Genomic DNA, 19,711 nt, shown 5'->3' with positions numbered 1-19,711 from the left:
GTGTATATCTACTTTCCATGGAGACATCGCACTGCGATTCAGTGATGGTCAAAGTAGCTAATTGTCCCCGCCACATCCGCTCTCTCTTTTCTGGCTTTGAAATTCGTACTTTTCCTTGTTATTTAACAGCTTCAGTTCTTTCAAACCACAAAACAATCAAAGACTTTGATCATCAAAGACTTTCACGAACACAGATCTTTATGTTTATCCAAAATGGTCCTATCCCAACTTTCAGAATTTCCGTGTTCCTCCGAAAAGAACAGTCATTTCAAATGTATCGATATTATTCGGTTCTTGTAGCTATCACAATCGCGAGGAATCTAATTTATATTCAAAAGAGTATGCGGAAATGTCTGATTAATCTCCTATATAACCCTTTAGTTCACCGTTTTTCGGAATCGAGCGAAAAGAAAATAAAGAAATCATGAATATTTGGCACTGTTGCTATATAATAGCCCCTACGCACGGGACAAAGAGAAACAAAAATTACACACACTAATGTTTCACTTTGAGATGACTTCTGGAGTTTGTGAGCATTCTCGCTGATTTTTTGTCATCAGCTTCTATGTTTTTCCGCTATTTCGATTTCCCACAGGTCCCAAACCCTGAACATTCCCATACGTTTTGCTAATGTAATTCATCATTTGAATGATCTGTGAAGGACTTTCATTCAATGCTTGTAGTGTCTGGCCTTCAGAGATTCGCATGATTTGATTTTCATGTCTCATAAACTGCAAGTACTTGTTGAATATCAATTTAAATATCATGATATTCTCTAAATATGTCATTTTTATTGACTTGTCAATATCATGCAGCATTGACTTACGATGTTAATGGATCTCCGAAAAAAAAAAAATAGCTTATCAGGGGAACATTACAATGAAACGCAAACATTTACAATGGGCCCTTGAAAATGCTGGCAACTTTTATATTAATTTTATCTAACAGAATAATTCATCAGTATAAAATATTGATATGATGCTTAGACCCGCACAATAAATTTTGATCAATTGTTTTGCAGGAAAGAGAAAACAATTAAATGAAGCTGTAACTGAGAAGTAGTTGACAATGTATTGAAATCAGATGACTTTCGAACACATATAAATGAAAAAGTTAAAAACCAACCAGACACGTGCACGCCTACGTTATGTTAAGAATCATTTTGCTAGATTGCAATTCTTTCTTGAAGTGATATCAGATGCTAATGTCAATACATCTACATGCATGTAACTGTGAAAGTCCAGATGCAAATTAAGCTCTCTCTCTCTCTCTCTCTCTCTCTCTCTCTCTCTCTCTCTCTCTCTCTCTCTCTCTCTCTCTCTCTCTCTCTCAAGAATTACAACTCTTCCCCAACATTCTAAGTGACCAATTATTATTATTAAGGTCTTCCGTTTCCAACGGAAGACCTTATAGTTTTCGTACTGTTTCTTATTATTATTATTTTTTTTTCCAAATTTTGTGCACGCGATTTCTCAAAAACTATTCGGCCGATTTCAGCCATTTTCTCACAGATGATGATTCATGGTCTGAATTTTATATGTTTTTGAAATTTTTGTTGTCGTCACTTCCGGTACCAATTTATCGGCCATTTTGTAGTTTTTTAACGACCTATTTTGTGCAGAGCTGATCTCAGAAACTATCAGAGATATGACTATGAAATTTTCAGGATAGGTAGTCTATAGTCTGAAGTTGTGCACTATTATTTTGTTTTACGCCAGTGGCGCCATTTCTTGGAGCTCGCCTAGGCACGAAAATTGGGTACGAATTTTCATTCAAAATTTTCATACGTTTTGATCTGTATCTTTTTATCAGTTGATATTTTGACAAGACATATAGAACAAAAGTGGTAGAGAATAAAGAGTTCTTTTCAACAAAATCAAGAAAAAGGGGCCGGCCCCTTTTTTGAGGGGCCAAGATACTCGTAAACTCTTTAAAAAAAACCTAAAAACGATCAAAATTTTGTAGTGCAATATAGAAGCAAAGTTGTTGATTGTAGCAATATTTATCAGATAAAATCATTTTCACACCCGTTTATGACGTAATTAGGGATTTTAAGGGGCCAAAGTACTTAAATTTTGACGCGATATATTTAGAGAAGGAGACATATTTTGTTAGGCAATGTAGAATAGAAAATGTTTGCATTGATGATTCTAATCGATTCCATCAATCAAAATACCAATGTCTGTCCCCATTAAGGATCTTGAGGACTGGCCCCTAAAATATTCAATCATCTGTATCAAAAAAAAATTGATCAACAATTTTAGACACTTGTAAGAACAAATATTGTTAGTATTTGTGTGACCTTTTGAATGAACTCAGGAAAAAGGGGCTGACCCCTTACATTAGGGGCTAAGCCACTCGTAAAGTCGTTTTCACATACCTTAAAAACAATCAAGATTTTGTAATGCATTACAGAACAAAGTTTTTGATCATAACAATATCAGTTTGTAAAACTCATTGCCACACCCATTGATGACGTAATTTGGGATTTTAGGGGACTAAACTCTTAAATCTTTAATATGCAAAATGTGAAAAAGCAAAACACTTTGCTACGCATTATAAAGGATATTGACAATCGTTTTCATTATCTGAAAGGGAGTGTTTTAGGTGGAATTCTGAAATTTCATTGATATTTTAATCGTATCGTTTAAAAATTGAACGGAAGACCTATTCGTTACTCGTAACGAGATCGTATCTAGTTATAATATCTCTTGGATCTCTTAGATCAACAGACAGTTGAGCTACTCATATTTCGTACCTAAAAATCGTTTAATCCATAGATATATCAACATCATATAAAAGCATATGAGCCTCGCCCTTCGAGCTCGGTCCATTTACCATTCTGTGAAGGCTATATTTCTGTGGGTTGACCTCATGAAAGGGCTATATCAATATAATTACATTCACCAGTTTTTGGTTCAATAAAATACAGATTTTTTTTTTACTTTTCTTTTATATATTATATGAAAAAGGTTCCAATGAAAGTATTTTGAATATTTCAATAAGGAAGCTCTATTTCTATTTTTTTTTGTTACATGTACCGCCACTAATAATTTAAAAGGTGTTTTTTTTAATTAACATTCATGAATGTGCATGTATTTGTTGCTTCAGCATGTTCTGCAGAGTCATTTTAATACGTTACATGTATATTTGGTTATTTGGTTTCTTTTAAAAAGAGAACTCGTCAGTATAATACATGATGTTGGTGTTCCTATGCGAAATAGCATTTTCAAATAAAATTTTCAAACGATACATTTAAAAGTGGAAGAAAAAATTAAGGAGCAGTTTTATCGGTTTGTTATATATTGTATTATATATTCGTACAATCATATGTAACTTTGTATTTGGCATCATCTAAATCAAAACTTGAAATCGTCTTAGTTGAATTTTTTTGTTTTCATAAGGATTTATTCTTACTGTTATTACAGTAAAACACGGTTATAACGAAGTGTCAGGGACGGACGATTTTACTTCGTTATAAGTGTATTTTGTTATATCCGTCAAGTTTACAACATGTAATATAGTCAAGGGGAATGAAAATCTCTTCGCTGTAAGCGTGTTCGCTATAACCTTGTTTTATTGTTGATATTACCGGTATATGTTTTACTTTTTATTCGATTATCGTTTCAAAATCATGTAAACGATTTTAAGATCAGGAATATTTATTTACGAGATTTCGTATTCAACAAACAAGGATAAAAAAAATTTGTGCATGACGTCATGCCTTTTCCGTCATACTTGGTACATTTTGTATATAAACCAAGTGAAAAACTTATTCATTGTAGTTATGAAATAACTTAAGTTGTTGGATAGTCACGTAAACTACACCCTTTCAAACTTGTTCTTTTAAATCTACATCACAAAGACACGTGTTTCAGTATGTTTCTTCACTCGTTCCGCATCATCATGTGTTTCACTGTAGGTGAAAAAACATAAATTATTTGAAGTTATTAAATGTCAAATAAGGCCTACTGAATAAATTTCAAACATATTCATGTAACAAGTTCAATGTTTGCGTGCATAAAGATTTTTTTTATCAAAATTTATGATTTTATGATTTTTCTCCAGAAAAAAACTTCCGTTGAAAAAATAATCCCGGAAAAACACTTCTGTTTGACCAACAGTGAATTTTCTTTATAAATGTTGTGTAAGAAAAATGATGATCAGTCTGTGCAAAAAATACTTGGTACATTAATACTCTTTTTAAAGGTTATGATCATGCGGGCAGTAAAAATGACGAGTGAGAACTTAAACGAGAGCATATGCTCGAAGAATACTTCAGCAATTTAACTTTAACATATTGTACATGTAGTGTATCAAGCTACGTGCAATAGAATTGCTTAATCATTTATTATTACGTTCAAATTGACAAATTAAAATACTCAATACAACATACTTTTTGAATTTTTTTTCTTTATCTCTTTCATTTAACTTTTTTAGCTGAGTTTGACAAAATCGCAACTCTGAAATCTGTCCTATTTTCTTGGGCGTGTAGCCTAGCGTAAAAGGATACTAATTACGTCAATTTATTTGTTAGTGGGGCTGTATTGATCAGTTGGCATACTATATTACAAGCTTCGGTGATCTCACCCCTTCATCGATACGATCTCCCCTCAACCCATTGTCTCTAATACCGCGAAAAGTTCACTTTATCTTCAGCCCGTATGAGTTTTGTTAGTCGGGATTAGCTTGGCATAATAAGTAGTGAATGGATGATATAATTGCAAAATATGTTTTTTATGATGTATAAATGTCTTTTTTCTTCCGTAAATTAAGATAAGGCTTTTGAAAATAAGATACCACTACCCAGCGCCTGATATTGGTTTTATTTTGGTCGAGATATATCGATATTTCTGTTGTTTGCGTTTGAATGCTTTTGCTATCAGAGCGAGATGTTTTGATAAGTTTCAGAAAAATATAATAAAAGATATCTCCTTTCGCTTTTTTCTAAATCCCTACTTAAAATATTGAATTCTATCTAACAGTCAGGAACCCGTGCACCGGAACTTCCATCTTAATAAAAAGCTCATCGTGATAATGGTATAGAAGTACACCTACCTTAAAAATGCACAGTAGGTCTCTCTCTCTCTCTCTCTCTCTCTCTCTCTCTCTCTCTCTCTCTCTCTCTCTCTCTCTCTCTCTCTCTCTCTCTCTCTTATTAATCTAAATATTCCATTAATTCTGTTCTTACTTCCTATGATGGAGTTTTCTATAGAGTGACACAGATAGGGACATTACTCCAGCAGAACGGGTACTGACTTTCCCATCTTTGAGCTTCTAAGCATAATCTGCATTCTTCTTCAACACTGTCGGATGTGTCCTGATTTCATCTAGCGCCATGCAGATAAGCTGTGATACAAAATGAAAAAGAAACCCACAGCCTTGAAAACCCATGGGATCCCAAACTGATCAGATTAGTAAAAAATGTTTTATTAAGCCTGGTTCTGATTTAATAACAATACCTATCTGCACTCTTAAAGAATTTTTGCGGAGGTATATCTCTGTATTCCTCTATCGAGATTACATTTTTCATTATTAAGAAAAACCGATTGCAAGATAATTATCGATCAGCTTAGCTTTTAATAATTAGGACGCATGTAAAATTCTAATTATGAATCTTTCTATAAAAAAGTATTGTAATCAGCTCTTCATAATTAATCTTATATCAAAATTCTTCGTTACATTTTGTTTGGACTTTCAATTTTTTATAATTAAAATCTGTCACTAATATTTTTTTCGTTATAGAACACAATTTTTTAAAATTGTGTATATGATCCTCTTTTCAAAATTTAATCAAGAATAGCAACTAGGTAAGACCACTTTTTTCTGATTAAAAAAGTAAAGTAAAGCACATTTACTATGCAATGTGGCTTAAATATTATAGCTCAATTACAAAAATGATTTTTTCGAAAAAAAAAAAATCCTGATACTAATTATCTTTGGCTCCTCAAACTCACAAATTGAACATTTCATTTTTTTTTTGGTGAGTGGTTTAAGTGGTCTTGTGTATATAACATAAAAAACTCATGAAATATAAAGATTTTGTATTGGTCAATTAGGATATTGCTGCATAAGCATTTAGAAAAATGCAAAGTTAAAGTAATTGAACCACCTTAAAATAAGAACTAGAGAATATGTTAAGTGAAGTAGATATCGTACTATGTTAATGTACAAAACTTTTTTTGTTTAAGGTTGGCTTCGTATTAAAAATTCATATTCAAATATATGACCCTATTTTCCTGAATGAAAGGTATCCTTTAAAGTGAAATGTTGCTGTGTTGTGCGTGGTGTAGTGGTTTAAGCTAACTGTTTTTGCTTTAATGTCCCGGGTTCAATTCCTATTCATTTTACATGTATGATTATTTTTCCCTCTCTCTATCTATGAAGTATAAGTATTGTAAATGCAAGAGATTTTCAAATTTAATGGAAAAAGTGGACCAAGAGAGAAATTTTATTTCAAAGCTTGAAGTGCGTTGTATGCAATAAGGGTTTTAAATTAGCCCAAGTCAGAAAAATATCTGTAAAACAACTTGAGTTTTGAAGCAGAAACAAGAAATATAACAATACTGACAAAAAATGGGACAATCTGCAACGCGAAGGTGTAAAATATAGATTGAACTATCTACAAGCAGACCGATCGCTAGCCAACCACTGTCGCCGAGTTCACGGAAGAACAGAATAGAATTATCTACACGCAGACTGGTCACTTGCCAACCACTGTCGCCGGGTTCACTGAAGAACGGAATACATGTGATGCTCGCAATGACTTTGACGAACTTTACTATTCCAATGATGTCTGTCAGCAAGTCACATAATGTTTGTGCAATATGTAGAGCAAACAACAAACCTCTTGTTTGTATAGGGGACGATTAAGGGTATTTATTTACCAAGGTGTATTATTGAGAGAAGGGGTGGGTGTTGCAAAAGATGTTTAAACGGAAAACAGTTAGAGCTTAGTTCTATCATAGACAAATCAAAGCTTCGTACCAAACACGCAACAATAACCTGTACAGCTGCTAGAAAATCTACGAAGGTTAGCACCTACATGTATGTCATCACCAAGGCGCCTCAACTTTGACTTTATGTATGTCATCTTCAATGACCCTCAACTTTGACTTTATGTATGTCATCACCAAGGCGCCTCAACTTTGACTTTATGTATGTCATCAACAAGGCGCCTTAACTTTGACTTTATGTATGTCATCATCAAGGCGCCTCAACTTTGACTTTTTGTATATCATCAACAAGGCGCCTCAACTTTGATTTTATGTATGTCATCAACAAGGCGCCTTAACTTTGACGATCTGGATACTTGTACAGACAATGACATTCTAAAACAGAGCTAACATAACAGCAGTTTACGGAATTGGTCGAAATGCATGGTGTCATCTCTCAAGGAGTCGAAGTTAAGGTCACTCAGATTCGCTATTGGGGTGCCAATGGTGAAACTATATAAAAACTTGGCTTTCTCAAAGGTACATTGGTTAAAAGAATAAACAAAAAGGACCACTTATATTTTTCTGTCGCTATCATTTGCATGTAATCGTGAAAATGAATAGATTACATTTCATAACACAATTAAAAAACCCACAGTAAAGCCATTTTGGCTAGTTTCAATAGGAAAAAGTAATAGAGAACAAATAGAAACTAAGAAACCTTGATCATATTCAAACAGATGTTCCTATCCTAAAATATGGTTTATTTTTATTGTAGATTTGTTGGAACTCTTTTTGGTAAGAAGCAAAGACAGACAAACTTCAACGCTTCTACTCATAGAAAAGGTACTTTTCATTTAAAAACCAAAGGCGGCGAAAACATGGGAAGGGCGCTATACCTCTTTACTTTTAGTCAATTATTTTGTTGCATTTAATTAAAAAAAGAAACGCTTTGTTTTTCTCCACATTGCCTGCTAAGCTCTAAGGGTGTAAAGGTGTTGAATATGGCATTGCCTAATACTATTGAATACTTAATATAGTATGTATGTGTTAAAAGACGATAGTTACAATTTGATATATATTTTATTCTGCGTTTACTTTGAAAATCAAATGTAAAAAAGGATGAATTGTTGAAACGGAGGAAATTGACTAATACAAAGGAAACTTTTTGTATGCTGTTCTACTCGGAGAGCAGTTTTTTAAATATAAATTTAGAATTATGACGAGCATGGACAATTGAAGTTATCAATATGATCTGCAGACAAAAGAGAATCGTTAATTAAAACGAAACGACCTTACCCCTTTAATTTTTCATGTCATGTAGGAGAATATTAACCTTGATATGTATTCTATCTAAGATCACGAGGGTTAATGCAAGAAACACATTTAGAATAATTCATTCGATTTTCTATTTTACATTAATCTGAAAGAAATGAAATATCAATAGTGATGGGAAAATTATTCCATTTAGAGCGGAAATGGAGCTTTTGGAACTGTCGGTTTTACTTTTAAAGGGCAAAAATTGTAATCGGCTTAGAATTCAAAGAAAAATTGGAGAGATTGGAAATTTTAACAACAATATCGAAAACAATCTTTGTAACGCAAAGGTAAAATAAATGTAAATTTTATTGGAAACTTTTGAAAAACGATCTTCAATCCAAAGCTAGGGCTAAAATACCACCTCTCTAATATGTTAACCTAATAGAAAATTTTCGTGTACATTAATTTCGCGTATGAATCATTTTAACTAAAATGATACCATGGGTTCTTTGTTGTTCTCATGTGGCTGATTAGGTAAGGCCCTAGGAGTATTGCGGAAAAAAATATGTGAATGTTTTTCTGCAATGATTGCTATCTTCACAGCCCGTATAAAACACCAAAGAAAGCATTTTATCGTTTGTTGATATGAAGTACGTCCTTTTTTGAAAATGACGATAATAATCGTGCATCATTGTATAAAATGATATGATAGGAGGCTGGGTGGTCAGCTAACTGACCCCCCCCCCCCCGAAAAAAAAAAATCAGATCTGCTTTAAATTTTGAAATGCGATTATTTTGGCCAAAAACTATTATCATTCAGTAAAGAAAAGGTCCAGGCAATTTGGAATGATAATTGAACATTCTACTGCATCATTAAACAGAAATTAATTATCGTTTGATTTTCCAAATTTTCAAAAAGGTTTAAATTATGGTTTTTTTTTAATCATTGGATTTTAAAAGAAATTTATTGATTTTGCGAACAAAACAATGCAAGAAATATTGTATTTTTAGATCTGGTAATGCTAAACTACCTATTGAGACAGGTAGATGTTTTAATATTCCTATAGATATCAGAATTTGTAATTCGTGTGCTTGTTATGAATTTATGGATGAGTTTCACTATCTTTACAAATGTACTAATGTATATGTATATCAAATTCAAGGGTTGTGCATTTACCAAAATATTTCATATCAAATTAAATCTATTAAAAATGTTGTAAAATTTGAAACACTGTTCAATCTCACAAACAACATCAACTCATCAATATTTGTAAACTGTTACTTCAGTTATGAGAATAACGTTTATTGTCATTTAACTTAAAACCCCTTTTTTACCCATCAAGGCAACATTGAAGCTCGTTTGTTTACATTTAATCGTCAACGTAAATAAAGACAGTAACACCTCGTGATAGCTAAATTATTGTCATTTATTTAAAATGAAGCAAAAATCATAGAACATATAAACATAAACAAAAGTGGCTGGAAGATCCACAAACATTTGACTAGAAAACAATTTGAGAGTATATAGAACAAAAAGGGATCTCCCAGCCACAAAATTGCTATAACTAGTACACAAGCTAAAAAACTACAAAAATGAAATAGAATGGAAACATTGCCATTAAAAGGAGGTTTATATTATGGCCACACCCGCCCAGCTATCTTGAGACTTTGAGGACGAGAGTTTACTCCGCCACCTACATGTATTATACCATGACAGACTTTCTTATACAAAGCAGTTTTTTGGATTTAAAAACTTTGTTTCCTACATTTGATTCAAAACATCTTAAAAATATAATTTTTCAAAATAGCAATGATTGACAAATATAGGGTAATTAATTTGTCTGTAATAATACTGAAAAATCTAGCTTAGTCTGCAACTAGAACCATTTTAACAAGAGCTTGGACTTTGGGTAGTTGTGTCAAACAATAATGTGACATAGGCCTGTCTATTTCATTGCTGGCCACTCAGCCATCGCTCTGTGAATTCAACAAGATTTGTCTGGCTTTTGAGCTAAGACTACCAATCTGATGCATATTTTACTTGAAACCAGGTCATTTTCAACTTGTTTTGACCAGAAAATAGATAGATTCATCCTAACAAAAGTCCAAGGTCTTTTTAAAATGGTTCTAAAATTACAGGTTAGAAAACATTGTATAAATGATTCTTTTTAAACGTAATGTTTATTTGCTATTTTGGTATTAACACAAAACTATGTTTAATCCATACAATACACAAACGTTTACGGTGAACCTGAGCGTTCTAAACTGCTATAATTACTGAGCTAAACTGCTATAATTACTGAGCTAAACTGCTATAATTACTGAGCTAAACTGCTATAATTACTGAGCAACATTTCCATTGACGTGCTATGGAACACTAAATATAAATATCAAATTATCCAATGAGTAATAAAACGCTTCTTCAATTACTGCATGCAGTCCGGTGAATTATGCCATGATTAATAATTTCATTTATCACTCGTTTCTCAATGCATAAAACAGTTAAACCAACTTTCACCCTGTGATGTCACAGATTATCGATCGGCGGACCATGCCTCTGTTTTATGTTATGGTTAACTCTATTCCAAGACCAAAAGCTTATATTAGACGTACTTATTGCATAATTAGAAAGGAAGTACGGTGCATTTGCCTGTCTCACTAATGAGCAAACGCTTCTATTTTCAGCGCACCAACCCCGTCCTCAATTAGACGGTTCTAGACCTTTAGAACAGAATTCAATAGAATGGTATGTAGACGTTTATAAATTTGCTTAGAACGGAAGTTATGAGGAATAAATATAATATTCGTCTCGAAAATGTTTTCTTATACATGGTATATTAGTCCATATACATCACGCTATTCCAGTCCTGATAACCTTTTCGAACTTAGTATATGTCCCAATGGGGACAAAAACAGTTGTATGCTTATCATCTCCCAACACTCTTGCCCACACTTGGTCTGACTGATATTCCTTCCATCACGCAAGCAGCACGCATGTACCGCGGTACCGTCGCCGTGGTGTGCCTAAGAACGATTGAATGATTCATTCAACAACCACAACAGCTCGTTGTGACCGAATTTGACGTCACGTGAATTGTTTTACAGGTGACTACTAACAAGTCCGTAAAGTTAATGACACGACAAGTACATGTATAGCTATTTTTTAACTTGCCTATAAACAACAATATCAACATTAGATATAATAGCGAATGATAAATCTAGCGTTAATCTTCATACAATGTGGCACATTTCAAAAAAATACATTTGGTTTGTTTAAAGTGTCCATGCTTTTGAGAAGTCGAAAAAATAAAAAAACATCACATGCTAGTTACTTGATTATCTTAGGGAAAAAGATATCTTAATTAGGTCGTAGTATTTTGAAAAAAAAACAACAACCAAAAAACAGAGGGAATACCTCTACATTTCTGCCTCTATTGTTTAACAGATATTAGTGTCATGTAAAACTCAGAGAAATTGTGTTTGCATATAATATCAAAAGAAAATGAACAAATATTTTCAATAGACAATAAAGATATTGCTTTCAACAAGTTTTACTGAAAAAATAAAGCGTCCATTTTATTCAAAGCAATATTTTTTTCTAAAACATTTTTCGTTTTCTCTTTTTGGGGGTTGATTTTAATCAACTCTCCTATGCAGTTACTCTGGCAAACCCAAAGTGAAACAGTGTTTGGACCTAAGCATAAATCATCACCGCTCACAAGACTTAGTTGTTGAAAATAATAGAAAAATTCAAAGTAATGTGTGCTGAAGCATTGTTTTTCAAGGAAACTTATCAATAAACACTTTGAAAATAGTCAGATTTTATATAATACGAACAACTAAGAAATTTTTATAGTCTCATGTATTCTTACGCCAGAGTTTAATAAAGCCTCGTTAAACCAAACGCTTTGCTGTCTCCGTAAATCTTCGATAAGCAGAAAGGCTCTCTTGCTTGTCGGAGATTAACGGGGACAGCCGAGCCTCAGGTTGAACAAGTCTAGAGTTCGATATCAATAGTGCTTGGATCTATAAAACTTTTAGAATTGCTTCGATTACTTATACATAGTTTGAAATCTATCTTTAAATATCACACAACATGATTCAATACATATGGGGTTTCTCGAAATTCTTGTCGGAAAAGTCTAAAATCCATATAATAAAAAAGTGCGTAATTCAAATACAGACTAGAAACTAATTGCCATGCAAGATAAGTTGATTTTAAGATAAATGATAATCGATAAAATCAACTCCCGTCAGTACTTTGATTTTTTTATGGTGATCGAAAATCTTGGACAATTGTTAAGTCGTTCGTAAATTAGATCTCCCTTGCGCCGAACAGCATTTCAACAACGAAGTAAATAAAAATTTAAACACCATGCATTTTCTTCCAATCACACAAAAAAAATAAAGGCACAACCCGAAGATTACAAATTATATACAGTCAGCTTTGGAGAACAGTAATTATTTGGCTATTTGCGAACAGTTATTGTTATTAGCTTGACCCAAATACATGTATGTGTACAATATAATAAGAATGGTATAAAGCGACTTAACAACACCTATTATTATATGAAGATAAAACATTAAATTATTGAAAAGTAGAAACTCGAGGGTTATATATAGTAACTTAAATTGGAGTATTTCTATGTTTTTGGTAAACAGCAACTTACATTACTCTTCGATTCATGTGATTGTATATCAAACGCGACTTTAATGTCCAAAACAGGCTTGGTACTAAAATGCACATACATGTATATGAGGTGATATGGAGATTTTAAAACTAGAATCACAATACATATTTACTATAAAATGCAAAATATAATTGAAATAATTCACTACCTCTGAATCAAAATACAAGTAACTGGTAAAGGGCATTTGAAACAAGTTTTTATTATAAATGTAAGATTTAGATTTATAAGTTTTACCATTATAGTGAAAGCTATGAAAATATACTTTTTTTAAGTTAGCATTAAATATATGAAATTTAGGTGATTTGAAATTCAGACAGCAGGATCTACAAGAAGATGAGGGGGTGGGGGTGGGGGCAGGTTTTTCCAAATCTTTTTGGGAAAAAAACTTTTATTTCTTTTATTCATGTAAAGATAAAATAAAATAAATTGGTCCCCTAAAGATTAAAGTAAATATAAGTTTGTACTGTAAGCAGAATTGATGGGCTCTCACTCGCCCCCCCCCCCCAATTCCCGTTGATATTTTAAAGTTTAATATATTTTTTTTGCTACTCAAGATATTGAGGGGGGGGGGGGGTCAAAAGTACGTGCTAGCCTGCAACTGTATAGGAAGAGAAATAACTCGTGAATTAGTTCTACCTAATGAAGAGTCTCTTGCACATATGCAACTAATTAATTATGCATTATTCATTGTCATTTGTCAACCAGTGTGTTTTCGCCTAGGGGGGATGACGACGGACTAGATAATCTATCCGGGTCATTCACAAAACAATTTTAAAGGTAACACGCAATGTAGACTTCAAGGAATGTGTCAAAGTGCGTTGTAACAGTGCACGTTAGAAAAGAAATTCACTAATCTATAGGTAAGATTTCTGATAGTCGAATATTAGATTACCTATCAATTAACTGATTGCTAATGATATTAAATGGTTATCATACAAATGTATACATGTATAAGAATGAAGCGCTCATATTTATCATTGGGGAGTGTGGTTTATTTGTAGTTCTTGGTGAAATTACTCAATAGGCCTACTTTCGGTTTAGAGTTCAAATTGTTTACAAGCACGGGCATAGACCCTTCTCTCTCTCTCTCTCTCTCTCTCTCTCTCTCTCTCTCTCTCTCTCTCTCTCTCTCTCTCTCTGTTGTGCGAGAGACTTAATTATCTTGATTCACAATCTAAAGAAGACAAAGGCCAATTTCAGCGCACCCCACCCCCTTCCATGAAACTGCAAAAAGAGAGACAAAAGGCAAATCAATTTCCAGCTGTTCCTTTATTTTCTTTTTCAGGAAAAAAAATCCTCATGGCAGAAGAACCTAGTGAGAATCCAGAACATTTATCATTTAAGGAAAAACTTAAAAGATTCCAATATAAAGAAGCCACTCCGTCGGGCTCAGTGAAGGTAATTACGGTTTTCAATATATGCCTCGACCTCAAGCAGGTGTCGTGCTTTGTATTTTTTCTCATATCATTCTTATTCTTTGTTTTTTTCTATAAATTAAATTGTATCTCTGACATATTCCAAAAATTATAACCCTAATACAGTCGTATCTTGTGTACCGTCATATATCTAATAAAATGAATTGAATTGTATTCTAAATAATAATGGTTTACAGGATAATGGAAGACCAAACGGAAAGGAAATAATGGTTAAAGTTTTTCCAAACGCGAAGAGTCTACAAGCGAGAAGGGATCAAGCAATTCTTAAAGACGATTTCTCTTCTGGCGGGTCGCGACGAACTCTAAAAAAGCAAGACAGCTGTGAAGTGTCATCAGACTACTTGAGTGATATCGGGGATGAAATCAAGGATTCGGATTTTGTCGACGATGTCTGTGATTCAAAACGCTCTCCTGTTTCGGAGGAAATCTTGACCAGCAGCGATTCATGCTCGAACATTGAGGATTCAAGTAATAGGAACGGTAAATAATAGTTCATTTTGCAAATCACTATTTCTTTAATTCCATGTAATATCTCAAGCAACTGACTTGCAATGAAAAAAGAAATCTGAAAAATTATCAAAATAATATCCGGACTTATATGCTTACCAAACATTTTTATCTTCGACTTTACAATATATGTATCATATTTTTTTAACGATAGATTTACATAATAATGTAAATCAATATGAACATACAAAAACAAATAGAATTGATGGGCGTGTAGATTTATTTTAATTGATCCAGGATCCAATGAACTAGTTTAATTTCAATCGTCATCCTTTATATAATTCCCCTTTTTACCTAATGTTTCTGATTAGAATCATAAGTGACAATTACATGTATATTCAAATTTTAATCAACTCTCTTTTTGACCTTATAACTGAGGGCAAACAATGACGAAAGGTTCACATTATTGTTAAAAAATACGTCTTATTTTATAAATACTTTGATTCTACAGACGCAAGCGATTCATATATCTCGATTTAGAACCCTTGTAACTAATTTAAAACACATCTTTTTTTATTTAGCAAAGATGGCATTGTAAGTTGCAGTTTATCTTTCAGATATTGCTAAATGTACATGCACCATGGAACACGAGCTTGCCGTGGATAGTGTAACCCCCCACCCGGTATCTGACTGTCCCCGGGATGAGACTGAATTACAGAGAGAAGACAGTTCCGACCAAGCGCCGCTCCAGCCCCCCTACCCTGCTCCCCCCTACCCCCTGGTAGACGTTAAGTCCTTCACAGGCCGATCGATGAGCGTCGGGAGCTGCCCTCCCATTGGTTTTGAGGGCCTCTGTGACCACCGCGCCCTTTCTATAACCTATCCGAGTTTAAGTTCGCATATAGGCGACACAAGCAACTACTCGTCCAATTATATGAGTGAACCAAAGCTGAGAATGCCTTTACCTGATTTTGGCGGACTTCACTTAAATAAAGACTCATAAAATTACACATGATTTGGGCACTATTATACGGTACCCTAGATCGGCTTCATGCTGTTATTCTTCTGGGGAAAAACGTATCATCGGAGTTGGTGCATGAGAAATTTTAATTATGCACCGTCCTTGAAAATCCTCTTTGAGATGAATTTTAAATATTTATTGTCAAGTCGATCGAAGAGGAATGGTCAATACTGGCATCACTTCGCAAAAGGATGGTATCTTCTATTGGTATCTTTTTAAACAATCTTGATGTTTACCTATATTTGAAAACTGTTTTTAAAATAAACATGTTCATAATTTGATTATATAAGTTGTTGATCATTTTGTGATGATCGTTATTTTCAAAGCAGGTGTTGTACAGTACCTTTTTCCCATAATACATGTAGCTTTTCCCCTTGGAAAACTAGCTAAATAGTAGTCTTTCCCCCTGGGGGTAAAGACTACTACATGTATCTAGTAGACTTTACCCATAGTTTCTCCCCCCGCGTTTTTTGATCAGATTTTAGAAAACAGTTTATGGAAAGCCATTCGGGATGAAAATCAATGTTTTTTTCATCACTAGGTTACATAAACCAGCATACATCTGTACACCTAACGTGTGTTTTGTCATTTATTTAATATAGACAAGTTTTAATTTGGTTCATATAAAATACAGAAAACTTAGCGAACTGACGTAATAATTTTATGTATTCATAAAGTATAGCATGTAATGCAGTCACATGCAAAAATATGTTTGCAAATTAAAAATGTCTTTATACAATTCAAAATATTTTTTTTTTCAAATTAACTGAGCCGTTGTCCTTTTGGTCGTTTGTCTGATCGTGCAATCTCGTTTGGACAGTATCACTGCTCTTGAGAATAAATGTGAGTATCTGCGTCTTACAAATATTGCCAATGACTTAAAGCAATATGAGCTGTATTTTTTAGAATTGTATTTTGTTGTAAAATCCTGCTAGTATGATAATTCTGCATGTGACTTAAACTTTTACGATAAATACGGTTGGAAAAAATCATTAATTTTTGTCAGAGGAAAGATAATTCTTTTAAGGAACATATAGTAAATCAATTTTTGTACAGGACGACAATAATTCAATTTCGCTCCAATTAATGCTCCTTAACGGCCCTTTTCACACAAATTTGGCGAAAAGAAATTTAAAAACCATGATATTTTTGTCATTTTAGTAAAAAAAAACATTTTCGTTAAAAAAAAAATCTTATCATGAAAATTGCAGCTCATATTGCTTTAATGGTGTACGTGAATGTTTTTCTCTGATGTGTTTACGATAATCAAGCAGTACTTTCTGTTTTTCGACCAAATTATGTTTCTTGAGTTTGTGATCCGAGTTATTGTCACACAGTTTTATAGTATACTTTCATTCATGTATAGAGCACGTTGCCTTCGTCACAAAAGGACGTCTTTGAGACCCGTATTAAAGGGGCAAATGAAATTTGAGAGTCAGTCGTAGAGTTGTAAGCTAAATACAGGGCTCACAATTTTTTTGTCACGTAAACCAGGCTCGTGTCCTGTTTTCTGTTAACATAGTTTCAGTATAACAGTAAAAACCTTTCTCAAGCTGATTTGTTTATATCCTTATTCAGGCACGTAGCATCGTTTTTGAAAGTGGGGGGGGAGGGCAGACCCATCCAAAAAATCTTGACCAAAAAAAAAAAAAAAAAAGGAATTTTAAAGTTTAAAAAAATCTTCAAAATCCTAATCCGTGGGGGGGGGGGGGGGGGGGGGGGGGGGGGGGCGGACTCAACTATACTTCCAAAAAAAAAATTCTTCCCTACCAAATTCTTTTTTCTTCGAATTCATGAATTTCTTAATCCGTGGGGGGGGGGGGGGGGGGGGGGACTCCAATGTCACTACTCATTTCCTTATTTTCATATCAATTTTTTACTACCTTCCAAAAAAGTGGGGGGGCCAACTCCATTATAATTCATTTTTTTATATGTAAATTTTAAAAAAGTGGTTGCTGCGAGAAAAAGTGGGGGGGGGGGGGGGGCCAGGCCCCCCCTGGCCCCCCCCCCTGATGCTACGTGCCTGTTATTCATTTTAAGCATGAAAAATCTTGCTTCTAAGCTGAAGAAGACGCACACACATACACACGCACAGCAGCGATGCTATATCCCCTGCGCAACAAGTTGCGCGAGGGGATAATAAACAGTTTATAACGTTTAACACACTCATTTTAGGTCTAAAACTAGATTTTTCACTTCCAACATTCAAAATACATACAAATGCTTTGTTTACACAGCAAAAAACTGTAAGCTCTGTAACTTGCTTACAACACAACGAATGACACTCAAATTTTAGTTGCCTCTGAAAAATGCCTTACTGAAGCATTGTTAACATTAAAATCGGTAAAATAATTTTCGACCTAAATTGTGACCATGTCCCTTTAAATCCTTTGATATTTGATATTATAAAACGTACAATTTAAAGGGACATGGTCACGATTTTGGTCAAAAATATTTTTCCGATTTTAATGTGTACGATGCTTCAGTAAGGCATTTTCAATAGGCAACCAAAATTTGAGTGTCATTTGTTGAGTTATAAGCGAGTTACAGAGCTTACAATTCTTCGCTATGAAAACAAAGCTTTTGTTTACATTTTGAATGTTGAAGTGAAAATTCCCGTTTTAGACCTACAATGAATGTGTTAATCGTTAGGAACTATTTATTTATGCTTAAAATGAATAAGAAAATAGACAAATCAGCTTAAAAAGAATTTTTACTGGTATATTGAACCTATGTAAACAAAAACATGACACGGGCCTTGTTTACATTACGAAGAATTGTGAGCCCTGTATGTTGCTTAAAACTCATCGACTGGCACCCAAATTTCATTTGTTCATTAGGAATGCATTTTTAAAGCATTGTAAATAATAAAAACAAAAAAATAAAAGTTGACCAAAATCGTGACCATGTCCCTTTAAAGCCAATTTATTTGCTTACAAACCTTTACATTGTATGACATGTACAATGCGTTTTTTATATAGTTCGCTTGCAAACATATATGGATCCGCTTAGAGGGATTTATAAATATGTCAATATTTGAAAACATAGTTGAAAATTAGTTTTTATTACATATTCAATAATTATCCTCATTCTCTTAGAAATACCACTCATTGCAGCCATAATTTCTCAAGTTGCTCGTGATAAAAGCTGGTCATTATTGCATCCAGTCGCCAGATATCTAGAAGTAGAAAGTAAAGCTAAAAATATCATTTTTTTCAGGGTTTTACCTCAAATGAAAGGCAATTGGAGGATGGAAGGGGTAATAAATTTTGCAATCTTTAACCCCTTCTTCAAAAGATACACACGAAGTTTAGTCAAGATTTGCCAAGCTCGTTTGAAGAGGAGCTAAGCATTTATCACCCTTCATTATGAGTAATTGCATGTGAGTTGATAAAGTTATTGTAAATCTATCGTCTATCCCTGTTTTCAAGATAGCTTAGCAAAATAATCCACACACCGTAAATAAAAGTTGCAAAGCATACACATATGTCTCCACATTGTTTGCTAAAACAAAAATACTTAAACAAACCATAAATACCAAAGCCTATACTGACGACTAGATAGAAAACGATCGAAAAAAACCCACTACAAAATGTTAAAAGAGCACACATCACACTTTGAAATATAAATTCTTCCCCCAGGAGCCAGGCTGCAGCATTTATCTCGCTTTATCCAATTCATGAAGATGTTCGTAAGCCACGTTAGGCCAACATTTATTTCGATTCTTTTCTATCCGTCGAATGATGTCCTTAGCTAACTTCAAAACAATGCTTCTTTTCAAAATGTGCGAGTGGGTTTTAATATCTTTTACTCTAAGTCAAATACATGTAAAAGTGTTTTCGGTATTTCTAAACATTAATTTCATTTAATAAAATTGTCTTTAAAAAATTTTAATTAGAGATATGGAAAGGGAGAGGGTAA

General features: G+C 33.5%; 1 protein-coding gene across 1 annotated transcript; it reads left to right on the top strand.

Annotated features, from left to right (window-relative positions):
* The first annotated feature begins 13,500 nt into the window (after positions 1-13,500).
* On the top strand, positions 13,501-19,172 carry LOC128181842 (uncharacterized). The gene is made up of 5 exons (XM_052850385.1): positions 13,501-13,746; positions 14,172-14,284; positions 14,499-14,802; positions 15,387-16,633; positions 19,010-19,172. Exons 2-4 carry the CDS (start codon positions 14,186-14,188, stop codon positions 15,770-15,772), a joined length of 789 nt encoding a protein of 262 aa, XP_052706345.1. The 5' UTR covers positions 13,501-13,746; positions 14,172-14,185; the 3' UTR covers positions 15,773-16,633; positions 19,010-19,172.
* The last annotated feature ends 539 nt before the right edge of the window (positions 19,173-19,711 follow it).

The sequence above is a fragment of the Crassostrea angulata genome, chromosome 4, assembly GCF_025612915.1.
Source record: "Crassostrea angulata isolate pt1a10 chromosome 4, ASM2561291v2, whole genome shotgun sequence".
Classification (NCBI taxonomy): Eukaryota; Metazoa; Mollusca; class Bivalvia; order Ostreida; family Ostreidae; genus Magallana; species Magallana angulata.
The sequence above is the reverse complement of the archived record's forward strand: the minus strand, read 5'-3'. Positions and strand labels throughout refer to the sequence as shown.

Bases quoted from the DNA above. Each gene is read 5' to 3' on its own strand.
- LOC128181842 (XM_052850385.1), top strand. From the start codon at position 14,186: ATGGCAGAAGAACCTAGTGAGAATCCAGAACATTTATCATTTAAGGAA. The intron at 14,285-14,498 runs GTAATTACGGTT...AATGGTTTACAG, and splicing joins CTCCGTCGGGCTCAGTGAAG to GATAATGGAAGACCAAACGG. The intron at 14,803-15,386 runs GTAAATAATAGT...TTTATCTTTCAG, and splicing joins GGATTCAAGTAATAGGAACG to ATATTGCTAAATGTACATGC.